We start from the raw sequence: 22407 nt of genomic DNA on the forward strand, positions 1-22407 counted from the left end.
AGTCTGTAGCATATCTGTTCAGTCATTCATCTTAACAAATCGTTTATTTTATGCCTGCTTGGAAAATTGACCTTTATTATGCTGCAGCATAAATTCTCTTAAATTTTGAATTAACCATTTATTTTATCTTAATAGTAATTTCAAGGTCATGTGAAATAATTATAATGAGCAAAAACACTAACTCCACAAATTCTCATCTCAAAGGTGACTTCATTACATTGAAATGCTGTATATTTCAGTTAATATTTTGGAACCTTTGTTCACACCGAGAGTCATTGTTTTGTTAATCACTATTTATCTAGACATCTGATTGCTTACAAATGCAAAGTGGATAGCACATAGGATCACACAAATGTAAATGCACTAGCTTACAAGCAGTTCACACACACACACACACACACACACACACACACACACACTTAACTGCAGAGCCTGACCAAGGGAAAAGTAGATAAATTTTAATTATTGAAAGATGGTAACAGGTCAGACAGGCCTTAATGTTTATATCCATTCACCGTAAATTTTAATCCTTCTGTTGACCCTTTCTTTTATGAGGATTATTCAGAAAGTAGGGAACTTTTCCATCTGACGCCGCTAGGTGCGTGCCGGTCGCGTATATTTTGGTATGTGCATGCTTGACAGCTCAGTCGGCATCCATCCATGACAAGGGGAACATTTCTGTGCATCTGGTTTTTTCGATATTCAAATTTGAAGTGTATGCTGCAAATGAAAATCCCGCCAGTTGTGAGATGCAGTCTTTGATATGGTTTTTGTTGGCAAGAAACCTAAAACCTATAAAAATTTGTCGTGAATGGTGCAAAGTGTACGGAAACAATGTAATGAGTGAATATTCCGTTCGGAAATGGTGCATTCGGTTTAAAAATGGCCGAACCAACATTCATGATGAAGAGAAGAGTGGATGCCTGAACATTGTGACTGACAATCTCGTCACTAAAGTTGATGAAACAATTTGTGAAAACCATCATTCCACAATAACGAAGCTTTTGCTTTCTTTTCCACAAGTTTCACGGACTTTGTTCTTTGAAACTGTCACTCAAAAGCTAGGCTACCACAAATTTTGTGCGCAATGGATGCCCAAAATGCTTACAGAGCACCATAAAGAACAGCGAATGGAGGCAACATTGACATTTCTGGAGGCCTACCACAAACATGGTGATTCATTACTGGATTGAATCGTAACCGGTGATGAGACTTGGGTGAAACACATCAATTGCGAGACAAAATTTCAGTCCATAGAGTGGGGGCACACAAGGTCCCCTCAAAAACCAAGAAAATGTTTGCAAACCTTGTCAGCAAAGAAGTTGATGGCGACAGTGTTTTGGGTGTGCTTCTTATTGATCTTCTCGTACATGGAGCAACCATAAATTCTGCCCAGTACTGTCAAACTTTGCAGAGCCTTAGAAGAGCAGTTCAGAACAAATGTTGAGGAAAGCTGACTTCCAAAATTTTGTTTTTGCACAACAATGCGTGACCTCACACGGAAAACTGCACTAAAGAACTCCTTAATTCATTAAAATGGTAAATTTACCCTCAACCGCCCTACAGCCCCGATCTTGCACCAAGCGACTTCCACTTGTTTCCCAAGATGAAGAAATGGCTTGCAACGCAGCGCTTTGATGACAACGCAGAATTCCCAGCGGGCGTGGCTCTCTGGCTGAAGTCTCATGCGGCAGAATTTTATGATGAAGGTCTTTCAGAGCTTGCCCACTGCTGTGATAAGTGCCTCAGTGTGTTTAACCGAGTGAGGTGGTGCAGTGGTTAGTGCACCGGACTCGCAATCGGGAGGATGACGGTTCAATCCCGCATTCAGCCATCCTGATTTAGGTTTTTCGTGATTTCCCTAAATCGCTCCAGGCAAATGCCGGGATGGTTCCTCTGAAAGGTCACAGCCAACTTCCTTCCCCATCCTTCCCTAATCCAATGAGACCGATGACCTCACTGTTTGGTCTCTTCCCCTAAACAACCCAACCCTCACTGTGTTTGGTTACTATGTGGAAAAGTAGTAATGTCAGTCGCTCTTTCATATGTAAATAATAAAATGTATTTCTTGTACTTAGGGTTTTTTTTAAGTGCCAAAACGTTCCCTACTTTTTGAATAGCCTTCATATTTCCATCAATGCTTCTTCGATGTAAAGATTGAACAGTATTGGCGAAATACGGCATACCTGTCTTATACCCTTTTTAATCTGAGCAGTTCATTCTTGATCTTCGTCCAATTATTCTCTCATAGTTCTTGTACATGTTGTACATTAACTGTCTTTCCCTGTAGCTTACCCCTATTTTTGTCAGAACTTCTTGCACCATTTTACATTGTCAAATGCTTTTTCCAGGTCAACAAAGCCGATGAACGTGTCTTGATTTTTCTTCAGTCTTGCTTCCATTATCAACTGCAGTGTCAGAACTGCCTCTCTGGTAGCTTTACCTTTCCTAAAGCCAAACTGATTGTCATCTAGCACATTCTCAACTTTCTTTCCCATTCTTCTGTATATTAGTCTTGCCAGCAACATGGATGCATTGAGCTCTTAAGATGATTGTGTGATAATTCTCGCACTTGTCAGCTCTTGCAATCTTCAAAATTGTGTGGATGAAATTTTTCTAAAAGTCCCAAGGTATATTGCCAGTCTCACGGATTTTACACACCAATGTGAATAGTCATTTTGTTGCCACTTCCCCAATGACTTAAAAAATTCTGATGGACTGTTATCTACATTGTCTATCTCTTCTATCTTACTTGATAATAATGTGCAGGAAGTTCTGGTTGAGAACAATGAATTATTTAGGAATGAAGGGGACAACTTACCTAAAGGCAGAAGCGCTGCATGCTCGACAAATACATACACAAAAGGAGCAGACCTTTACTTTGCTAGCTTTTGGAATAGAATTCCGTTCTCAAGCTGTAGGAGAAACGAGCGTGCGCACCCGCGCACGCACACACACACACACACACACACACACACACACACACACACACACACACACACACACTTCATGCACATGCCTGTTTCCCTACATACAGCTGCCACCCCTTTCCTGGCCCATGGTGAGTGTACTGGTGTGAGGTGGGGGGTGCAGTGTAGGGTGGGGTTAGGGGTGGAGAGATTCAGGAGGGAGGGAGGCTGGGGGGGGGGGGGGGGGGGGGGGGGAGGTGGCTCGTGGGAGAGTGGAGAGCCATCTGTGGGCTAGCTATGAGTGCGGGTAGAGGGGGCACATGGCAGATGGCTGAGCACTTGATTTCGCAGACTAGGGGATGAGATGGCAGCACATAACTAGTTGACATGTATTTGTGCTGGGGTAATTGGAAAGAAACACACTATTTGTTGTGGGGACGCTAGTTACTATAGGCTTAGGCCAGAGAGATTATGGGGGTGAAGGATGTGGTGTAAGGATAGCTCCCATCAGTGGAACTCAGAAAAGCTGGTAATGATGGAGAGAATCCAAAAGCAGCCATTTACATCTCACATGTTGTGCTCTACTGCTTGCTGTGCAACTGGGTGGTCCATGTTGTTTTTGACAACAGTTTGACGCTGGCCATTCATTCTGGTTGGCAGATGGATGGTTGTCATACCAATGTAAAATGTTGTGCAGTGGTTGCAGCAGGGCTGGTATATAACATTGCTGCTTTCACAGATGCCCTGGCCTCTGATGGGGTAGGATAAGCCTGTGACGGGACTGGAGTATGGGGTGCTGGGTGGGTAGATAGATATGGCAGATCTTGCATCTGGGTCTTCAGCCAGGGTATGTTCCCTGTGGCAGGGGATTGGGGGTAAGAGTGGCATAGGAATGGACTAGGATGTTGTGGAAGTTGGGTGGGTGGTGGAACAGCACTTTGGCAGGGGATGGATGTATCTCGGGTAGGATGTCTCCCATTTCAGGGCATGATGATAGATAATCAAAGCCGTGATAAAGGAAATGGTTCAGTCATTCCCCTCCAAGGTGGTACTGGGTGACAAGGGGGTGTTCTGTGTTGTTGGTTCTTGATATGGATGTGAGGATCAGGTGTATGTGGCGATACGGCATGGAAGATGTGTTTGTGTATTAGGTTTGGGGGCATTGCCTATCTGTGAAGACCTTCAGCATAATGGACGAGGGAGTTGTTACCACTGCCGATGCATCTTCCATGGATGGCCAGGCTATATGGAATTGATTTTTTGGTGTGGAAGGGGTGACAGCTGTCAAAGTGCAGGTACTGCTAGTTCATAATCTGTACCCAAGACCAGGACACCTTATCCTCATTCCACCACAATCTCAACACCTTCTCTCCTATCTGCTTCACCTGGTCCTTGTCCACCCATTGTGTCACCTTCCCAGGTGTTGATCTCCTCATCTCAGATGGCTCCATCCACACCTCAGTCTTCATTGAAAACCATGCCCCCAACACAATTCCTTTCACTCCTGGCACCCCCCCCCCCCCCCCCAATGTTATTCAACACTCCCTGCAACCTTTACCTGCCACTTTCAACACAAACTTCCTTCCCCCTTAACATCCCCCCCCCCCCCCCCCCAAAAAAAAAGCAGTGCCCCTGCTCTGTTTATCTGCAACAGTTCAGAAAAGTTTCCCTACTTGTTGCGAAAACTCCCGTCTCATATCCCGTTCCTTAAATGCTGCCTATGCCATGGAATCTTCTCCTCCCCCCCCCCCCCTCCTGCTCCTCCATGGCGTAATCATAAAACTCCCTATTTCTGGATCCCACCCCTCCTTCCACAATGACCTTTGCCTTTTCAGATTCCACCAGTTGCTTTCCTTCACAAACCATGTTCTAATAAAACACGTTTCCATGGCACAGGCATCCCTGAACCACTTCCACGCCTTCCACAAAGTACTGCTACTATGCAATCCTCACCACCTACACTTCATCACCCAAATTGAAATCCTGACACTCCAACACGTAGAACAACATTCTAAATACTGCCTCCAAGTTATTTAGTCTGCTGAAATCCTACTTCCACCTTGGAGCACCACTATCCAACCCAACCCTACTCCCACTGCTCTTCCTTGTCATCCTCTCATAGTGCCCAGACCATGCCTAGCTGATCTTTTCAACCTATCACATCCTCCAAAAACCCATACCAGCACTTCACGAAATCCAGAACCAAAACAATCCCAGAACACTGTTAACCTCTCCACCAGAAACCTTAGCCCCACAGAAGTTTCAATTCTATCCAAAGACCTCACATTCAGCCATACTCCCAGGTTTAACCATGTTGGACGTGTGAAAGACCTATTCTCCTTCTTCCCACTGCCTGCAGTGGAACCACTTCTTTGGCACCAACCCCTCCAACCAAAGCCAGTCCAACCCTAACAGTGAACCCTGCCTGTCCCAATTCATACCACCATTGAACCGTGACCCTCCCACACTCTTTTAACCATCCCCTAGTCGCATCTGGGAATTCCTAACCTCCAACCTGGTCTCACCATCCTTCCCCAGGTCCTTCCCTAAGAACAATCACCTTTCAGCAGAAGAAAGCTGTGCAACATCTCCACCTACAAGCTCTGCTAAAGTGACCCCATCCCTCAAGTCCAACATAACCTCCAATCCTTGTTGAAATCCTTAGGCCCAGAACCTCTCCCGTGAATCCATTTCCCAGCTCACTCCAACAACACCCCGCACACCCATCTTCTACATGCTCCCCAAAATCCACAAGCCTAAAAATCCTGGGTGCCCCATTACGGCTTGTTACAGTGCCCCCATTGAAGGAATCTTGGCCCTTATTGACCAACACCTGCTACCAATTGTCCAAAACCTAGCCTCCCACATTAAAAATACCAACAACTTCTTGCACCGGCTCTCCACAATCCCCACACCCTTACCTCCCAGGTCCTGTAGATGCAACCTCCTTATACACCAATATCCCTCGTGTCCACAGCCTTGCCACAATTTAGCATTACCTCTCCCAACGCCCTACAGATTCCAGACCCATCAGTTTGTTCATTGTACATGTAACCAACTACATCCTAAACCATAACTATTTCACCTTTGAAGGGAAGGTATACAACAACTTAGTGGCACAGCTGTGGGCACACACATGGCACCCTCCTATGCCAATGTCTTGATGGGCCACCTAGAGGAAACGTTCCTAGTTACCCAAAACCCTTCATCTGGTTCAGGTTTATTGAAAACATCTTTATAGACTGGACCCAAGACCGAGACATCTTATCTTCATTCCTCCACAATCTCAACACCTTCTCCCATCCACTTCACCTGGTCCTCCTCCATCCATCGTGCTGCCTTTGACAACTGCCACCCCTCCACACCAAAAAATTCCTCCTGTACAGCCTGGCTCCTCATGGCAGACGCATGTGCAGTGATGACAACTCCCTCGCCCACTGCGCTGAAGGCCTCACAAAAGCCTTAACAGGCAGGTAATACCCCAAAGATCTCCCATGCCAATCCCCCCCACACACACACACCTGATCCTCACTTCCATCCCAAGAACCAACCACAAAGAAGCACCCCGCTTGTCACCCAGTACCACCCAGGACTGGAATGACTGAACCACGTCTTTCGCCAGGACTTTGAAAATCTATGATCATGCCCTGAAAGGGGGACATCCTACCCAAGAGACTTCCATCCCCTCCCAAAGTGCTGTTCTGCTGCCCACCCAACCTCTGCAATATTCTAGTCCATCCCTATGCCACTCCAACCCAAATCCACTGCCACAGGGATCATGCCCTTGTGGAAGATCCAGATGCAAGACCTGCCCTATCTACCCATCCAGCACCTCCTCCTCCAGTCCCATCACAGGCTTATCCTAACCCATCAGAGGTCAGGCGACCTGTTAAAGCAGCAATATTATATACCAGCTCTGCTGCAACCACTACACAGCATTTTACATTGGTATGACAATAAACCATCTGTCAACCAGAATGAATGTTTGCTGCCAAACTGTTGCTAAAAACAAGGTGGACCACCCAGTTGCACAACATGCAGCAGAGCACAACATGCAAGATATCAATGGCTGCTTCACAACTCCTTACAGCACATCCTTTGCTCCCGTAACCTTCCTGGCCTAAACCTAAGGTGACTCGCTCTCCCCTCACCCCCCACCAAATATGTGTGTGTGTGTGGGGGGGGGGGGTGACTCGCTCTCCCTCACCCCCCACCAAATGTGCGTACGTGCGCTCGCCCGCGCCCATGCCCACGCGCTTGTTTCTCGTACAGCTTGAGAAAGGTATTCCATTCTGAAATCTAGCTAAGTAAAGCTCAGTACTTTTTGTATGTTTATCCTTCCAGGTGAATCGTCTCCATTATTCCTAAATTATTTGATATTAAGTCATCTGAAGCTCTTTTAAATTCTGATTCTAATACCGGATCCCTTGTCTCATCCCTATTGACTTCTGTTTCTTCTTCTTGTCACTCATCAGATGAGTTCTCGCCCTCATAGAAGCCTCAGTGTACTCTTTCATCTATCTGCTCTCTCTCCTCTGCATTTAACAGTGAAATTCTCATTGCATTCTTAATGTGACTGCCCTTGCTTTTAATTTCACTGAATGTTGTTTTAACTTTTCAATATGCTTAGTCAGTCTTTCCAGCAGTCATTCTTTTTCGATTATTCGCATTGTTCGTGCAGCCATTTCACCTTGACATCCCTGCACTTCCTATTTATTTCATTCCTAAGTGACTTCTATTTCCGTATGCCTGAATTTCCCTGGACGTTTTTGTACTTCCTTCTTTCATCAATCAGCTGATGTATTTCTTCTGTTATCTGTGGTTTCTTCACAGTTACCTTCCTTGTACATCTACAGCATACTCCACAAGCCACCTAATGGTATGTGACGGAGAGTACTTTTGATACCACTATCTGCACCCTCCAACCCTGTTCCACTCGCGAATAGTGCATGGGAAGAATGATTGTCGGTAAGCCTATGTATTGGCTCTAATTTCTTGAATTTTCTCATGATCAGTTCAAGAGATGTATGTGGGGGGAAGTAATATGTTGTCAGACTTCCCCTGTAAAGTACTGTCCCGGAATTTCTGTAGCAAATCTCTCTGTAGTATACAACGTCCTTCTTGTAACATCTGCCAGTGGCGTTTGTTTAGCATGTTCGTAACACCCTCTCACCAGCTATACGATCCTGTAATGAAACACGCCACCCTTCATTGGATCTTCTCTATCTCCTCTATCAGTCCTACTTGATAGGGATCCAAGATAGATGAACAATACGGGTGAACAAATGCCTTATAAGCCACTTCCTTTGTGGACGAGTTACATTTCCTTAAGATTCTACTGATGAATCTGAGTCTCGTATCTGCTTTTTACCGCTATCTGTTTTGTGTGGTCATTCCACTTAAGGTCACTCTGGATAGTTACACCTATATATTTTACTGCAGATGCTGTCTCCAGTTGATTGTCATCAATAGTGTAACTGTACAGTAGTGGATTTCTTTTGCTATGTTTGCGCAATATATAACATTTATTTACATTCAGGGTCAACTGCCAGAGCCTGCACCATTCATCAATTCTCTGCAGATCGTTCTGTAAATTCTTACTATCATCTGGTGTTGTTACTTTGGTATAGACAACTGCATCATGTACAAATAGCCTTAAAGGGCATCAGACACTTTCTACTACATCATTTATATATATTGTAAGCAGCAACAGACCTATCACACTTCCCTAAGGTACTCCTGATATTACCTTTACATTTTTAGATTTTGTACCATTAAGAGTGACTTGTTGAGCTCTGTCTGCAAGAAAGTCCTGAATCCAATCGCAGGTCTGCTCCGATACTCCGTAAGCTCATATTTTTTCATTAAACAACAGTGTGGGATCTAGGTTTTTCTTTCCAACTTCTGTGTTCACCCTTTTTAGGTATGTCCATTCTTCTTCAACTAAACTGCCTACTGAGATATTCCGTATTGTAGTATCTGTAGTCTCAGAGAACTTCAAGCATATCTCATCATTTTGTAGCATATCCGCAACCCATTTCTTTGTACATTGATTCTTCCTGTCAACTTCAGCCTACTCTTCATCACTAGTAAATTGTAATCTGAGTCTGTATGTGCTCTCAGTTATGCCTTTACAATCCAATATCTGATTTCAGAATTTCTGCCTGACCATGATGAAATCTAACGTGAATCTTCTTATATCTCCTGGCCTTTTCCAAGCATACCTTCCCCTTTTGTAACTTTTGAACAGATTATTTCCTACTACTAATTGATATTTTAATTCAGAACTTGTCTTCCACCCCTCTTTCCAACAACCACACTCCCTCCCCTGCAATTGCATTCCGATCCCCTATGACTATCAGATTTTCTTCTCGCTTCACATACTGAATTATCCGTTCAATTTTGCCATATACTTTCTCTATCTCTTTGTCCTCTGCTAGTGACATAGGCAGGTGTATCTGAACTATAGTTGTTGGTGTTGGTTTGCTGTCAGTTGTGATGAGAACATGCATTTTGATGAGAACAACCCAGTCAGTGAACTGTTCACAATAACCCACTCTCTGCCACACCCTCTTATTCATAACGAATCCTACTGCTGTTATAGCATTTTCTGCTGCTGCTGATGTTACCCAATACTCATCTGACAAGAAATCCTTGTCTTGTTTCCATATCATTTTACTGACCTCCTCTATATCTACATTGAGCCTGTGCATTTCCCTTGCCCGATTTTTTTAGCTTCCCTGTCACATTCAAACTTCTGACATTCCACACCCCGACCTGTACAATATTACCCTTTCATTGGTTATTCAATCTTTTTCTCATGGTCATCTCCCCCTTGGCAGTCCCCTCTCGGAGATGTGAATGGGGGCTGGTCCACTGCGTCCACTCCTCTGCGCAGTTTGACAAGACTGTTAGCAGAATTAGTGTGACTTCTTACCTGGAGCTCTTTGGCTGCCATTGCTGATGACTTTTGCTCGAAGTGTAAGAAGCGGCAAGGGTCGAACCCGCAACCAACGGCATTTTTATTATTAGCCAAAGATGCTACTCCTAGACCAAAGCCAAAGAGCTGAGGACCCCAGATTGTGATATCTGTAGAGAAGTATCTTTTTTTTGGGAGGGGGGGGGGAGGATGATTAAGTAGGTATAGAAAATGGAATAGCATGGGGATGATTGAATATGGTGTAATCAGAGATTTATGACGATGGACAAGGTTGAAGCAGCTGTTGAAGTTGCCAGTGTTGTGATGTGCCTATGCTTAGTTACCAGGCAGTGGAATTTGTGGTTACTTGCAATTTGCAAGCACATAGACAATTCGTAGATGATGATGTAGTTACTTTCATACCTGGTTCTACATTGCCACTGTGTGCAATCATTCCACACAGATACACACCACGCTTACATGGGGCACGAACTGCAGCACTACAGCAGCCATGTTTACATAAGGCAAATGGAACTTACTTAAAAAACACATGTGTTAGGGGCAGCGCTAGTGAGGGATGTGGAAGAGTTTCTCGAGTCCTGATATTATTAGGTGATATTAGGTGGAAGAGTTGGTGGTTGGCTAATGGTGGTGCTTGAGTGGTGATGAGATTCAGGAAAAAAATGGCATGGAAAACTGTTTGCTTGGCTAGCTTGACAGGATGATTGCTTGTTGAGCTCAAATGATCATATGAAGCTGGTGGTGGGATGGGCCATATGAAGCTGGTGGTGGGATGGGCATTGAGGTTCTGGAGAGAAGAGAAACGAGTGTCCTCATTATGCATCTTGATCCTCTCTCAAATTCCCCTCTCCCCAATTTCGTGAATATAATCAGTGCCACGGCCGCTGATAACTCCCTGTTGTGCCCCTTCTCCCACACTCCATGATTTCGCCACGTGCCCCGCATGTCTTCCCTCTTCCCTCCTCCCTTCCACCTAGTTTCTTTGCTCTCTCATCCATTCATTTGAGAACCTTGAGGGATGTTGAAATGAGTGAAAAGGTATACATTGAAAAAAGGCAAACAAGACATAGAAACTTACCGTATTTACTCGAATCTGAGCCACACTTTTTTTCTGGTTTTTGTAATCCAAAAAACCGCCTGCGGCTTAGAATAGAGTGCAAAGTAAGCGGAAGTTCTGAAAAATGTTGGTAGGTGCCGCCACAACTAACTTCTGCCGTCGCTACACAGGCATGCTTTGCAGGCACAAAGATACATACTGGCGCCAAACCCTCTGCGTCAGTAAATAATTTTAAAAAAAGGTTGAAGACGAGCTTCTTTCTCCGCCTCGAGTTTCGACCACTGCATTTTCATACATTACCCAATGAAGTAAATACAAATTCCGTATTATCCATCTTCGAATGTAGCAGCATTTCAATGTACTACAAAAATCAGACTGGCAAGACTGTTTGGGATGTTTGTCAATATGGCCAACTCTACGTTCTACCTGTGAGAAGAGATGGTTCCTTATAGGAACTTTTATGAATTGTGAATCGCATGCAGTATTCTCTTCACCATAAGAATAATACGAATATAAACATTGTGCCATATACTCTTTCGTGTTTGCTGCTAACTCATTTAAATCCTGCCTGCCTAATAAACTACGAAACTAGAGTGAGACAACAGCAAACGCAGAAGAATATACATATCATGTCATGTTTATATTCATATTATTCTTATGCCTAATAGTAATACAGTGAGAAATGAAGCACGGCAATTGACTAGATTTTTAAATCTAAGATGACTCTAACTTCAGTGCAGAATATAATGTACTAAAGAGGCGTCTGCAAAGATTTTTGAAACGGAGAAAAATTTTTGCTAAACTCTCGTTCAGAACATCTGTCTATTATTTGGTTCTTGTTGGTCATTATCAAAGAAAGCAGCAGTGTAAGTAACAACAAATAGCAGTCTCTTGCAATTGTTTTGCTAATGAGACGATTCCTCTCTCTTTTTTTAAAATTGTAAGCGGAGTAGCGTGCACAAAAGCAAGCCATTCCGCGAGCGGCAACAGGTCGTAAACACTCATTATCAGAATGCGACAAACAATGCATGACACAGTACAGTAATGCATTTTCAGCTTAGAGTGACGTAAACACCTATAACAAAGAGAACGGCACTTATCAGATGAAAGAAAAATAAGCAATCAATTTCAAACCAGACGAAGTACATGAAAAAGGAAGAGTACCTGTATAAATATGGACGGAGCACCTGATGCATAGCAATGGCTACCTGCTAAATTGTGTCTCATATTACAATGGACCAACTTTGTTTCGATTTGGAAGTGCGGCCTAAAACTTTTCTCTCGCTTAAATTTCGAGTCCCAAATTTCAGGTGCGGCTTAGATTCGGGGAAAATTTTTTTTCCTTCATTTCGAGTCTCATTTTTCAGGTGCGGCTTAGATTCGAGTGCGGCTTAGATTCGAGTAAATACGGTAGTGGAGTGCATTAGCAATAAACTATCACTTTACTGCTTAATATTATTTGTCCTTATCTCAACTAAGCGTAATCTGTAATTTTTGAGAACATTTCTCATGGAGAAACATTGATATGCCCAAAAGTACTTTAAAAATGAACACAAACAGTCTTGAATGCGAAAACATTTAATTCGATTGTAAGAAGTTTGTCAGTTTTTGATCATCCTCCAGACCCTCATACAAGCTGACATTTGTGGAGTTACAATACCCACTCCATTCACTGTCACCGCCTACTGTCATTGTATGATGGTCTGAGGATGGTTAAAAACTGACCAAAACCAGGTATTTTTGCAGTCTCGAATGCTTGTGTCCATTTTTAAAGTAAGTGTAATCTAGTAAATTAGCAGTAAAGAGATACTTAGAAAAAATTCAGTGCTCCTTCAGTTACAGTAAATTGTGCTTCTCATATTGGTAGCTTTTTGATTACATTGGTAGTTTTCAAAGGAAATAATACTTACATCTGTGATAACAGAGGTCTGTTTACTGTACATCACTACTTGTCATGCAACTTTACAATGGATGCTGCTGTATTAAGCGTTCTTGGTGTACTTGTCAATGTGACAAAGGCACCGTGAACATTCAGTACAGCATATGTCACAAAAACTTTGCAATTATAAGAAAAATTTTGGTTGCCTTGTAGCTAACAGGAATTTTCTGTCTTTGAATTTAGAGAATCAGTTAATTTGTAGAAGGCTGATCTCCAATTTTCTTTTGAGTTCTTCCATCCCACGTTCTTGTTTAACGTTCAGAGGGACCTTGTTAAAAATCTTTGTGTCAGTTACATAACTACACTCTGAATCCTATAAAGAAGGCAAAGTCTGCCTGAAGATAATTTTGGTGGCTTATATTGTGATTCCACAATCACAGTTCAGCTGAAACTTTTTTACTATCAGCAAAAAATCATTAATGAATAAATGCACTGTGAAGTGAGTAAGAATTTCAATCTCCTTAGAGCACATACATACATCCATCCATCCCGAAGCTGGAAGTAAAGCGGAAGCTTAGTGTGACATTATCCGACCCAACATTCACCTGAATGGAGTAGTTGCATGGCCTCGATCTTTTTTCTGATTTATTTATTTTTTAAGAGTTTCAGTTCTGTAATTTTCTTTGTCACAGTAAAGTAACAGTATTTTGGTTTTAACTCCTCATTTGCTGATTAGATTGGCCAGATGGCATTTCAAGGAGTGAAGCAATTAAATCGTATCCAATCGATGGTTTTTGACACGGCCTATCACACAAATGAGAATTTGCTGATATGTGCCCCAACTGGTGCCGGCAAGACCAATGTCGCAATGTTGACTATTGTGCATCAGATGCGCCAGCACATGGACCAAGGAGTCATCAAAAGAGACCAATTTAAGGTACTGTATGCAAAACTTGGTGTACTTCATTATGAGTCAGTATGGAATAATTAGTCTTGTGGTGACCCATTGGCAAGTTTAATAGCAACAAGCTGAGAGTGGAGATGTCTTGTGTTAATTATTTTTTCTAAAATTGTACCATTTGAAGACTCATTAACCACTTTAAAATATAAGTGTTATAGTTATAAATGTATAAGCAATTAGTAATTGGATACATAAAATTCTACTCACCAAGTGGTGGAAGGAGAATCCACATATAAAAAGGTATCACAGTTTGCAAGCTTTTGGAGCCAATGGTTCCTTCTTGTAGCAGAAAGGTTGAAGGGGCGGGAAGAGGGGTGAAGGAAAATGTTAGGAAAATGGGTAGTTCAGGAAAATCATCCAGAACTGTGGGAGAAGGATAGATTGAATCTTGGTTACTGCACTGAATGAGATTTGAAAACCTCAGAGCTTAAAGGTGGAAGACAGGGTGATAAGCAAGACTTAATAAAATCGGAAAGCTACCTGTATTGTATGTGATAGAGATGGGGGGTGGACTGCGAAAAATCAGCAGTTCAGAAAATGAAAGGTCTAGAAAACTAAAATTGAGTGAAGAAAGGAATAGTTAGTGTGAAGAAATGCTGAGACCAAAGAAATTAACATAAATTAAGGCCAGGTGGATGGCAAGAATCAAAGCCGTGTTGTAGTACCAGTTCCCACCTGCGGAGCTCTGAGAAAGTGGTGTGTGTGGGAAGAAACCAGGTGGTGCATGTGGTGAAACAGGCACAGAGGTCATGACTGTCATGTTGTACAGCATGCTCTACAACAGGATATTGTGTTTTGCCTGTGCCCATTCATCCTGACTGATAAGTGGGTGGTAGTCATGCAAATATGAAAGGCCAAACAGTGTTTACATAACAGCAGGTATATGACATGTGTCATTTCACTGATGGCTCTCCCTTTCATGGCTCTCCCTTTCATAGTATATGTTTCTCCAGTCACAGAGCTGGTATAGGTGGTGGTAGGAGATTGAATAGGGCAAGTCTTGTAGCGGGGACGGTCACAGGCATAGGAGCATAAGGTCTGACAAGGATAGTGCGGAGATTGGGAGGACAACAAACGAAAAGCTATTTTGTGTGTGCTGAGCAAAATCTCAGGCAGAATGGACCTCATTTCAGGGCATGATGTTAGGAAGTCATAGCCTTGTCAGAGTATCTCCAGCACTTGCTCGGTCCTCGGGTTTGAAAGGACAGAGCAAGTGCTGGAGCGTTAAGTCACCTCGGCTCACTCTGAAGATGGCTGGATAGTATTCAGCTGAAATATTAGAAGACGAAGCTGAATTTATGCAACTACATGCTCAAAACTTTATGGAACATACTCTAAAAGGTTTTTTTTTTTTTTTTTTGGGGGGGGGGGGGGGGGGGGGGAGGATCAGCATAACCAGGATTGGATGTGATGGCCCAGAAAATCTGCTTTTAAGCTAGGCTGGTAGGGTAACTACATCCAGTGAAGACTGAGATGAGAATGATGGTGTATTGCTGTAAAGATTCTGCGTTGCAAGACTTATAGTGTCAACTAACATAACCAAATAGCAAATCCATAAACAAACAAGAAAGAAATTTCAAAATTTTATGTCATATAATATAGAACTATTAGAGGGAAAAAAAAGTGGATTTTGCTTTAGTAATACTGTAGAGTATATAATTGAAGAGACTATCACTTTTGCTAAAGATGTGCAACATAACTGAGCCATTTCCCAGCACACTACTGCCATAAATTAAAACACAATTTTGAGGGTTCTTTCATTTTCGCAAAAAATTGTAGCCTACATGATGAAATGAACTGAAAACTCTGAAATACAGTGAAAACTGCCAGATTACATCATCTCAGATGTTTGTTTCCCACCTGCAGCCAATAGCTGTAGAGCATGGTGACATCATGCAAATGCAGCAGTTTGTGGAATACAGAGTGATAAACAGGAAGCTTATATAGCAGCTTTTTGCGAAGTATGGCGATGCAATCAGTGTATAGCAAATGGAGGGACAACAGCTTCCACTTAGGTTCAGTTTATGTAGTTATACCTCGTACGCCCATCACTACTGTGCATTAATTTTGCTTACAGCTGTTCTGCTCGGAGTCTGTTGAAAGAATCTGGAATGTATCGTGCCACTACTGACTGCAACCAATGTAGGCTACTCCGTCTGCTATTTGTAGCACCACAGTGAAAAGGACGTGTTCAGTGGACAGTTACGCAATGGCTTGTTCATCTTTGTTGCTGTCCTCAATGGTGTTTAGAGCACTGTGATGGCTGACAGATTGCAATAAATGTAACGGATTGCTAAGACAGAGAGACACTGAAATCACAGCAGGGTTAACTTTACTTCATATTCTTTGCTATGAATAAGCACCACATGTGAAGGAAAACTTGTGTGTATATACGTGCTTTCATGAAACCTCGAAGTGCAGACAGTGCATGTTGGCAATACGAAGAACAGTCCACTTCAGCTACTCAGCACAATGAACAAGGAAAAGTTTACAAGCAAGACAGTAGAGGTCACTGTGCTTGTGGCGCCAGAGTATGCTGCACTGTCATTGGTTACAGAAGGAAGACTCAAACTCCCACATGTTAGATCCTGATGCATTTCACCGTACTTCACAGTTTTCTGTTTAATTCACTGTATTCATCAAATTTTTACTTTTTTCTGGGTGAGCGCAAATGAAAGATCTCTCAAAAACGCATGTTTTGATGTATAATTTTGTGATCATAGCATGTCGGAAAAAGCTCGATTACCTTGTACCCAGATACCAGTTTCAATTTTTTGACAAATTTTTACTTGCTGTTACACAACTGTGATTTTTTAAGAACTGATGAAATTCATTACCACATATTATTGCATACACATTGTATTGTACATTTAATTTCCTTCACTTACACAGATTTTATACAACGTATTTGAGAGGATTACGATTTTTAATCATATATGCTCATATTTTTGGGGTTTTAATATTTTCCTTCAGTCTGCATTTTCCTCAATTTTGCTTTTTTAAAACGTGGACTGCACAAAAACATAAAATTGGGCTTTCACTGTAATTGTAATGGGATAATCTTTCAAGAAGGCATAAGACAGTGCTCTTTATCTAAATGGCAAAAGCTCTTGTACAAACTTATCATCCACACAAAAGTAACAGTAGTAGCAATTTAACTGTTATCATTTCTTTGTAGAAAAGATAGACGGTGCCAAGTCTGCTCTAACCCTTATCTCCTTAAAAATATGTATTATTCCTGTTTAATGCTTGAAACATTTTACTATTTTTTGAAGAAGTTACCATAGCGTTATGCGAATCTGTGATTGCATATTATTCAAAATGCATAACACATCTAGATGTATTTCAGATTGTGTATGTTGCTCCAATGAAAGCACTCGCAGCAGAAATGACGCAAAACTTTGGACGGAGGCTGGGGTGCCTCGGTGTTTCTGTACGTGAGCTGACAGGCGACATGCAGCTCACAAAGACGGAAATGCTACAGACCCAAATGGTGGTTACTACTCCGGAGAAGTGGGATGTCATAACAAGAAAATCGACAGGTAATTTTCAAGTGTGCAATCATCTTGAGTTAAAATTTGATGGCATGAACTGAAAGGATCTGTTGCTGGTGATTTAATGTATTTTCTTGTTCAGAAGAGAACTGATACTCATCCTAAAACTTGTAGGAATGTCGGATATAGAAGTAGTAGTAGCAGCAGCAGCAGCAGCAGCAGCAGCAGTAGTAGTAGTAGTAGTAGTTGTTGTTGTTGTTACTGTTGTTTATGTGTACAGGCTCTCATGGCCATTGTTATTTAAGATAATATCTTATAGGACATTAGTCTATATCATGTACCTCTTCAGACCACAAGACTCTTGTGTTTTAACTCCTCTGTTGGTATCTCTCTCACTAGCCTTCTGGTGTTCACGGGCGTTTTATTTGTTGCTTCACACCACCACCCTGCTCAACAGCAAACACTGTTGACCACTCCTCCTCCTTGTAAATTCCGCATCAGTGACTATAGTAGCTAGGTCTCACAACTAGGTTTCTTTAGGAAAACAATAATGGCCCACATCTATGATAGTCTTTCCATACATAAGGGCTTCAAATAAAGCTGTCTTCATAATGACAACAAGAAGAACAGGGAACCTCCTCCTTAAAGGCAGTCTTTGTAATTGCACCCCACAATGTCTGGTTTTCCGGTCACCAATCACCCTAATGATTTTTAAGTGTTTGGTCCAATCACGTTAATGTACCACCACCTGTTTTCGGTATCAGAATACAATAACCACCCACAGATTGCAGATTTGAGCACTAGCATTGAAGGGTTTTTAAAGTGTGTCAGGGCACAAGGAAAATTGTGCAGTTGTTGTCGTAATGTGGAAACGAAACAATTTACCTGACATCCAAAAGGGCGTGATCATTGGCTTTCGGGCCAAGAATGGAAGCATTTCTGAAACGACTAAGTTTGTAAACTGTTCGCATGCCGTCCTGGTTAAAGTATACTGTGCATGGCAAAATGGCAGTATCCAGAAGTGGCATCAAGGCAATGTGGTGCATCACAGGCCATAGATGACAAGTGATTGATGGCTGCGGAGATGTGTGCTGATGAATAGACGTACAACTGTTGAGCAACTGACCACCCAGATGAACCAAGGAGCTATTGACAGTGTCTCCTCAACGACTGTTAGGTGAATGTTGCTGTGTATGGTTCTCTGCAGCAGGCACCTGGTTTGTGCACCTGGCCTTACTGCTGTTCCTTGACAACAGGGGCTCAAATTGACACACTAATACCACAACTGGACAGCCACAGAGTGCCAGTAGGTGAATTTTTCAGGTGACTCACTTTTTATACTGTGACAAATAGATGGCTGTTGGCGTGTATGGCCCTGCAACAGTCATTGGAAGAACCCAGTCTGGAGGAGGTAGCATTATGGAGAGAGCATCTGTGGACTGTTTTTGTAGCATTCCCTGGGTGATCTAGTCGTACTGGAAGGCACAGTGGATCAACACTAGTACATGTCTATTCTTGGGGACCATATCCACCCCTAAACGCAGTTGGTTTTTTCATCAGCAGATTGGCATCTACCAGCAGGACTATGCAACATTTCACGGAGCTCACAGTGTATGCGTGTGATTTGAAGAGCTGGGATGAGTTTACTGTGCTCCCCTGGTCACCAAACTCCCCAGATTTAAAACCAGTCAAAAATGTGTGGGACCACCTTGATTGGGCTTTTTGTGCTGTGGATTCTCAAATGAAAAACCTGGTGTATCTGGCGAAGGCAGTGAAGTCAGCAATGCTTCATGTCCTGGTTGGTACCTTCCAGAACCTCATTGACTTTCTTCCTCCATGGCTGTTTCTTCCTCCACAGCTGTGCTGTAAGAGGTGGTTACTCAGGCTTTTTACAGGTGGTCACTTTATGTGGCTGGGCCATGTATATGCGACATGATGCAGCAGTTATGATGAAAATAAAAGAATTGCTGAAAAGTAATAGGAAGCTGCACAAAACCAGCCTTAGAACTGATGATCGAAACTGTAAGGTGGGGAACGATTGGGGTGGTTTTGCAACAGCATTTATCATATGGGTACCATTATGACCCTCATTTGTGTGTTTCAAAGGTCCTCACACACATTTAATAGGGGGAGACCCATTTTTGATAGTGTAATAATAAAATGATAATTATATGTCTGGCTGTGGTGTAAAGCAATTACTGCAACGTAGAAGCTTACAATTTCAAACACAGATTTCTCATTGTACCCTTTCGCCTTTGCTGCGCTGTTTTCCCCCCACTTGTTTGCCTCATCTTTTTTTACATTTATTCTTTCTTTCTTTAAATTTATTTTCTGTAACCACCCTCATTTTTGACCAATCAGCTGTCTAAAGCTATATCATATTGATACTATCACTATATTGTATTGCCACTTTTGTAATAACTTTCTTATTTGCTGTTATTCGTCATCTACATCTACATATATAACCTGCTAGCCACCAAGCGGTGTGTGGCGGAGGGCAGTTCACGCCAAAGTCATATTTCCACCCCCTCTGTTCCACTCACGGATTGCGCGAGGGAAAAACAACTGTCTGAAAGCCTCAGTATGAGCTCTAATTTCCCCTATCTTTGCATGGTTATCATTGTGTGATTTGAAAGTTGGTGCTAATAATATATGCTCTACATCCTCGGCAAAGACCGAATTTCAGAATTTAGTTAGCTGCCCCTTCCGTTTAGCGCGTCGTCTATCTGCAAGTGTTTCCCACTTCAAACTTTCTATGATATTTGTAATGCTCTCACGATGGCTAAATGTACCAGTCACGAATCTTGCTGCTCCGTCAGACTTCCGTGTCTTCCCAAAACTGGAAATTTTTCTTGGCAAACGAAGATTCACTTCAAAAGAAGAATCGGTAGCCAGAGTTGACAACTATTTTGCAGGCCTGGAGGAAACTCATTTTCGAGATGGGATCAAGGCACTGGAACATCGTTAGACCAAGTGCATTAATCTACAAGGAGACTACATTGAAAAATAAAAGAAGTTTCAGTGGTGTAAGTACTTTTTTTCCCCATTCCGTTCTGAGAACTTTTCAAACCACCGTCATATGATGATCTGAAGGCGCCAAGTTGGGGCAATATGGAAAGTGGTTCAAAACATCCAAGCCAAATGAGTAAAAAAGTGCCTTAGTGGTTAAAGCTGTGTCAGGATAGGGGTAGCCAAGCAACAAGGACACTCCCGTCATCAGCATTCCCATCCTTTTATTTTGAATGCTCCTTCTCAGTTTCTTCAGGGTCTCACAATACTCTCAGGCATCGGTGGTCTCCCACTAAGGTAGAAATTCGACCAAAATGATGCCTTTTCAGTCCCTAAACACTGATGCCATGATTTTTTTGCCAGAAGTTGTGGATTTGAATTTCTTGGCAGATGGGGGATCAGTGTGACGCCACTGATGACTGTCTTTTTGTCTCGGATGTGTAATGCCCAAGACACGTTTCATCGCGGCCACGAAAGAGCTCAGAAAATCATCGCCTTCCAATTCAAGTTGCTCAGTATACTCATGAACACTATTGATCCAATGTGTCTTATGTTGCTCTGTCAGCTGTTTTGGGCCCTTTCTTGTGCAGAGTTTCCAGTACCCCAGCGTTTCTGTGAGCATCTTATGTAAGAGAGCTCTGGAGAGTTGTTAAAACATTGCAGAAATTTCATCCACTGTCAATGTGCATCTTTGTGAATGACTTCCTCAATTTTTTTCGGCCAACTCGTCAGTCAAAATTGAAAGTCTTCCACTCCTCTGTTCATCATGAACATTTGTTCTGCCTTCACTAAACTCCCTATCCCCCATAAAAACACTCATTTTGTTCATAACACCTTTGCTCCAGATTTTTTCGATTTTCAAAAAAAATTCAGTAGGTGCTGTTCCTTCCATGGAAGCGGATTGCAGCACATGGCTTAGTGGGATTTCTTACTGATATCTTTCACACAACTGGACACTGCAGTGTGAGTTTTCATACTACCGTCGTGATCCTACGATGCTCGCCCTGGTCAGAGGACCCCCTTCTATCACTGAGTGTTGCCAACACTCAACCATTTCAGTCACAGTGCAACTACTTTGTAAATAAGCATGCCTCGTATGATTCTGTACCTAAAGTTGGAGTTAATCTCTGTACTTATTATGTCTTTCTTCTTGGTACATACTGTTTCTGTGTTTTCCTATAGTTTGTGATTATTTATTATTTATATGTTTAAGAAACTCAAAAAAATCTATATTTCTTTCTTTTTTTATTATTTTTATGACAGACTTTGATGATGGCAGTCACCTGGCATGCATAATTTGCAGTAGATCTTAATAAATAAAGTTCAACTGTGATATTTTTCTTTCTTTTTACAGGTGCACCATAATCACTGACCTCCTTTAAGGTGCTCAACCTTTTATAATGTTACACAAAATGATGATGTTATTATTATTATTATTATTATTATTATTATTATTTTACAGGTGATATTGCTTTGACAAATCTGGTAAAACTGCTGATAATTGATGAAGTTCATTTGTTGCATGGTGACAGAGGCCCTGTCATAGAAGCTCTTGTGGCAAGAACACTAAGACAGGTACAATATCTCTACCCTTTTTTGCGTGTTCTTAGGTTGTATTTATAACCATGTAGAAAGACGCGCCATGCATTGACAACATGGTGCGTGTGTGTCATTGTTTCTATTCTTCAAATGCATGTGAAGCAGGTGGAGTCTGTTTTTAAAGTTGCTAATATTTCCATATATTTGAGAAAAATTTGCTGGTTGTGGGGGAGAAATCTGATTTTTATACAAGTATAATTAATACATACTAGGACGTTTTAGTGTTTCTGTACTGTATATGTTCAGCATGTTTTTGAAGGAAGCTTAGAACAAGTCACAGTTGATAAGAGCTGGGCAAATTTTCACTGCATTTTTCCTTTTTTGCCCTCAATAAATAATTCTGCATTTGCTTCATAATCATTTTTCTGCATCTTCTGTTATGCTACTTGGAAAGTACACTGCTGACATGTGCATTTTTATATCAGTTTGCTAACCATGAAATTTGTCTCCCTAAAAAATAGAAATTTGTTAAATTGTAGAAAATGCTATAATAGAGATCTTGAAATTTTTTGCCTAAGCTGATGATTAATTTTGTCTATAATTACAAAAATCTAGGCTG

At 41.9% G+C, this 22407-nt stretch overlaps 1 protein-coding gene across 1 annotated transcript in view; it reads left to right on the forward strand.

The window, feature by feature from the left end:
- The window catches only part of LOC126418509 (activating signal cointegrator 1 complex subunit 3), a 238365-nt gene that overhangs the window by 59035 nt on the left and 156923 nt on the right, over positions 1-22407 (forward strand). Inside the window, exons 10-12 of the mRNA XM_050085303.1 lie at positions 13522-13722; positions 17096-17288; positions 21712-21824. Of these exons, the coding sequence (XP_049941260.1) occupies positions 13522-13722; positions 17096-17288; positions 21712-21824 (507 nt within the window). The remainder of the gene's footprint in view (positions 1-13521; positions 13723-17095; positions 17289-21711; positions 21825-22407) is intronic.

The sequence above is a fragment of the Schistocerca serialis genome, chromosome 9 (genome assembly GCF_023864345.2).
Source record: "Schistocerca serialis cubense isolate TAMUIC-IGC-003099 chromosome 9, iqSchSeri2.2, whole genome shotgun sequence".
Lineage (NCBI taxonomy): Eukaryota > Metazoa > Arthropoda > Insecta > Orthoptera > Acrididae > Schistocerca > Schistocerca serialis.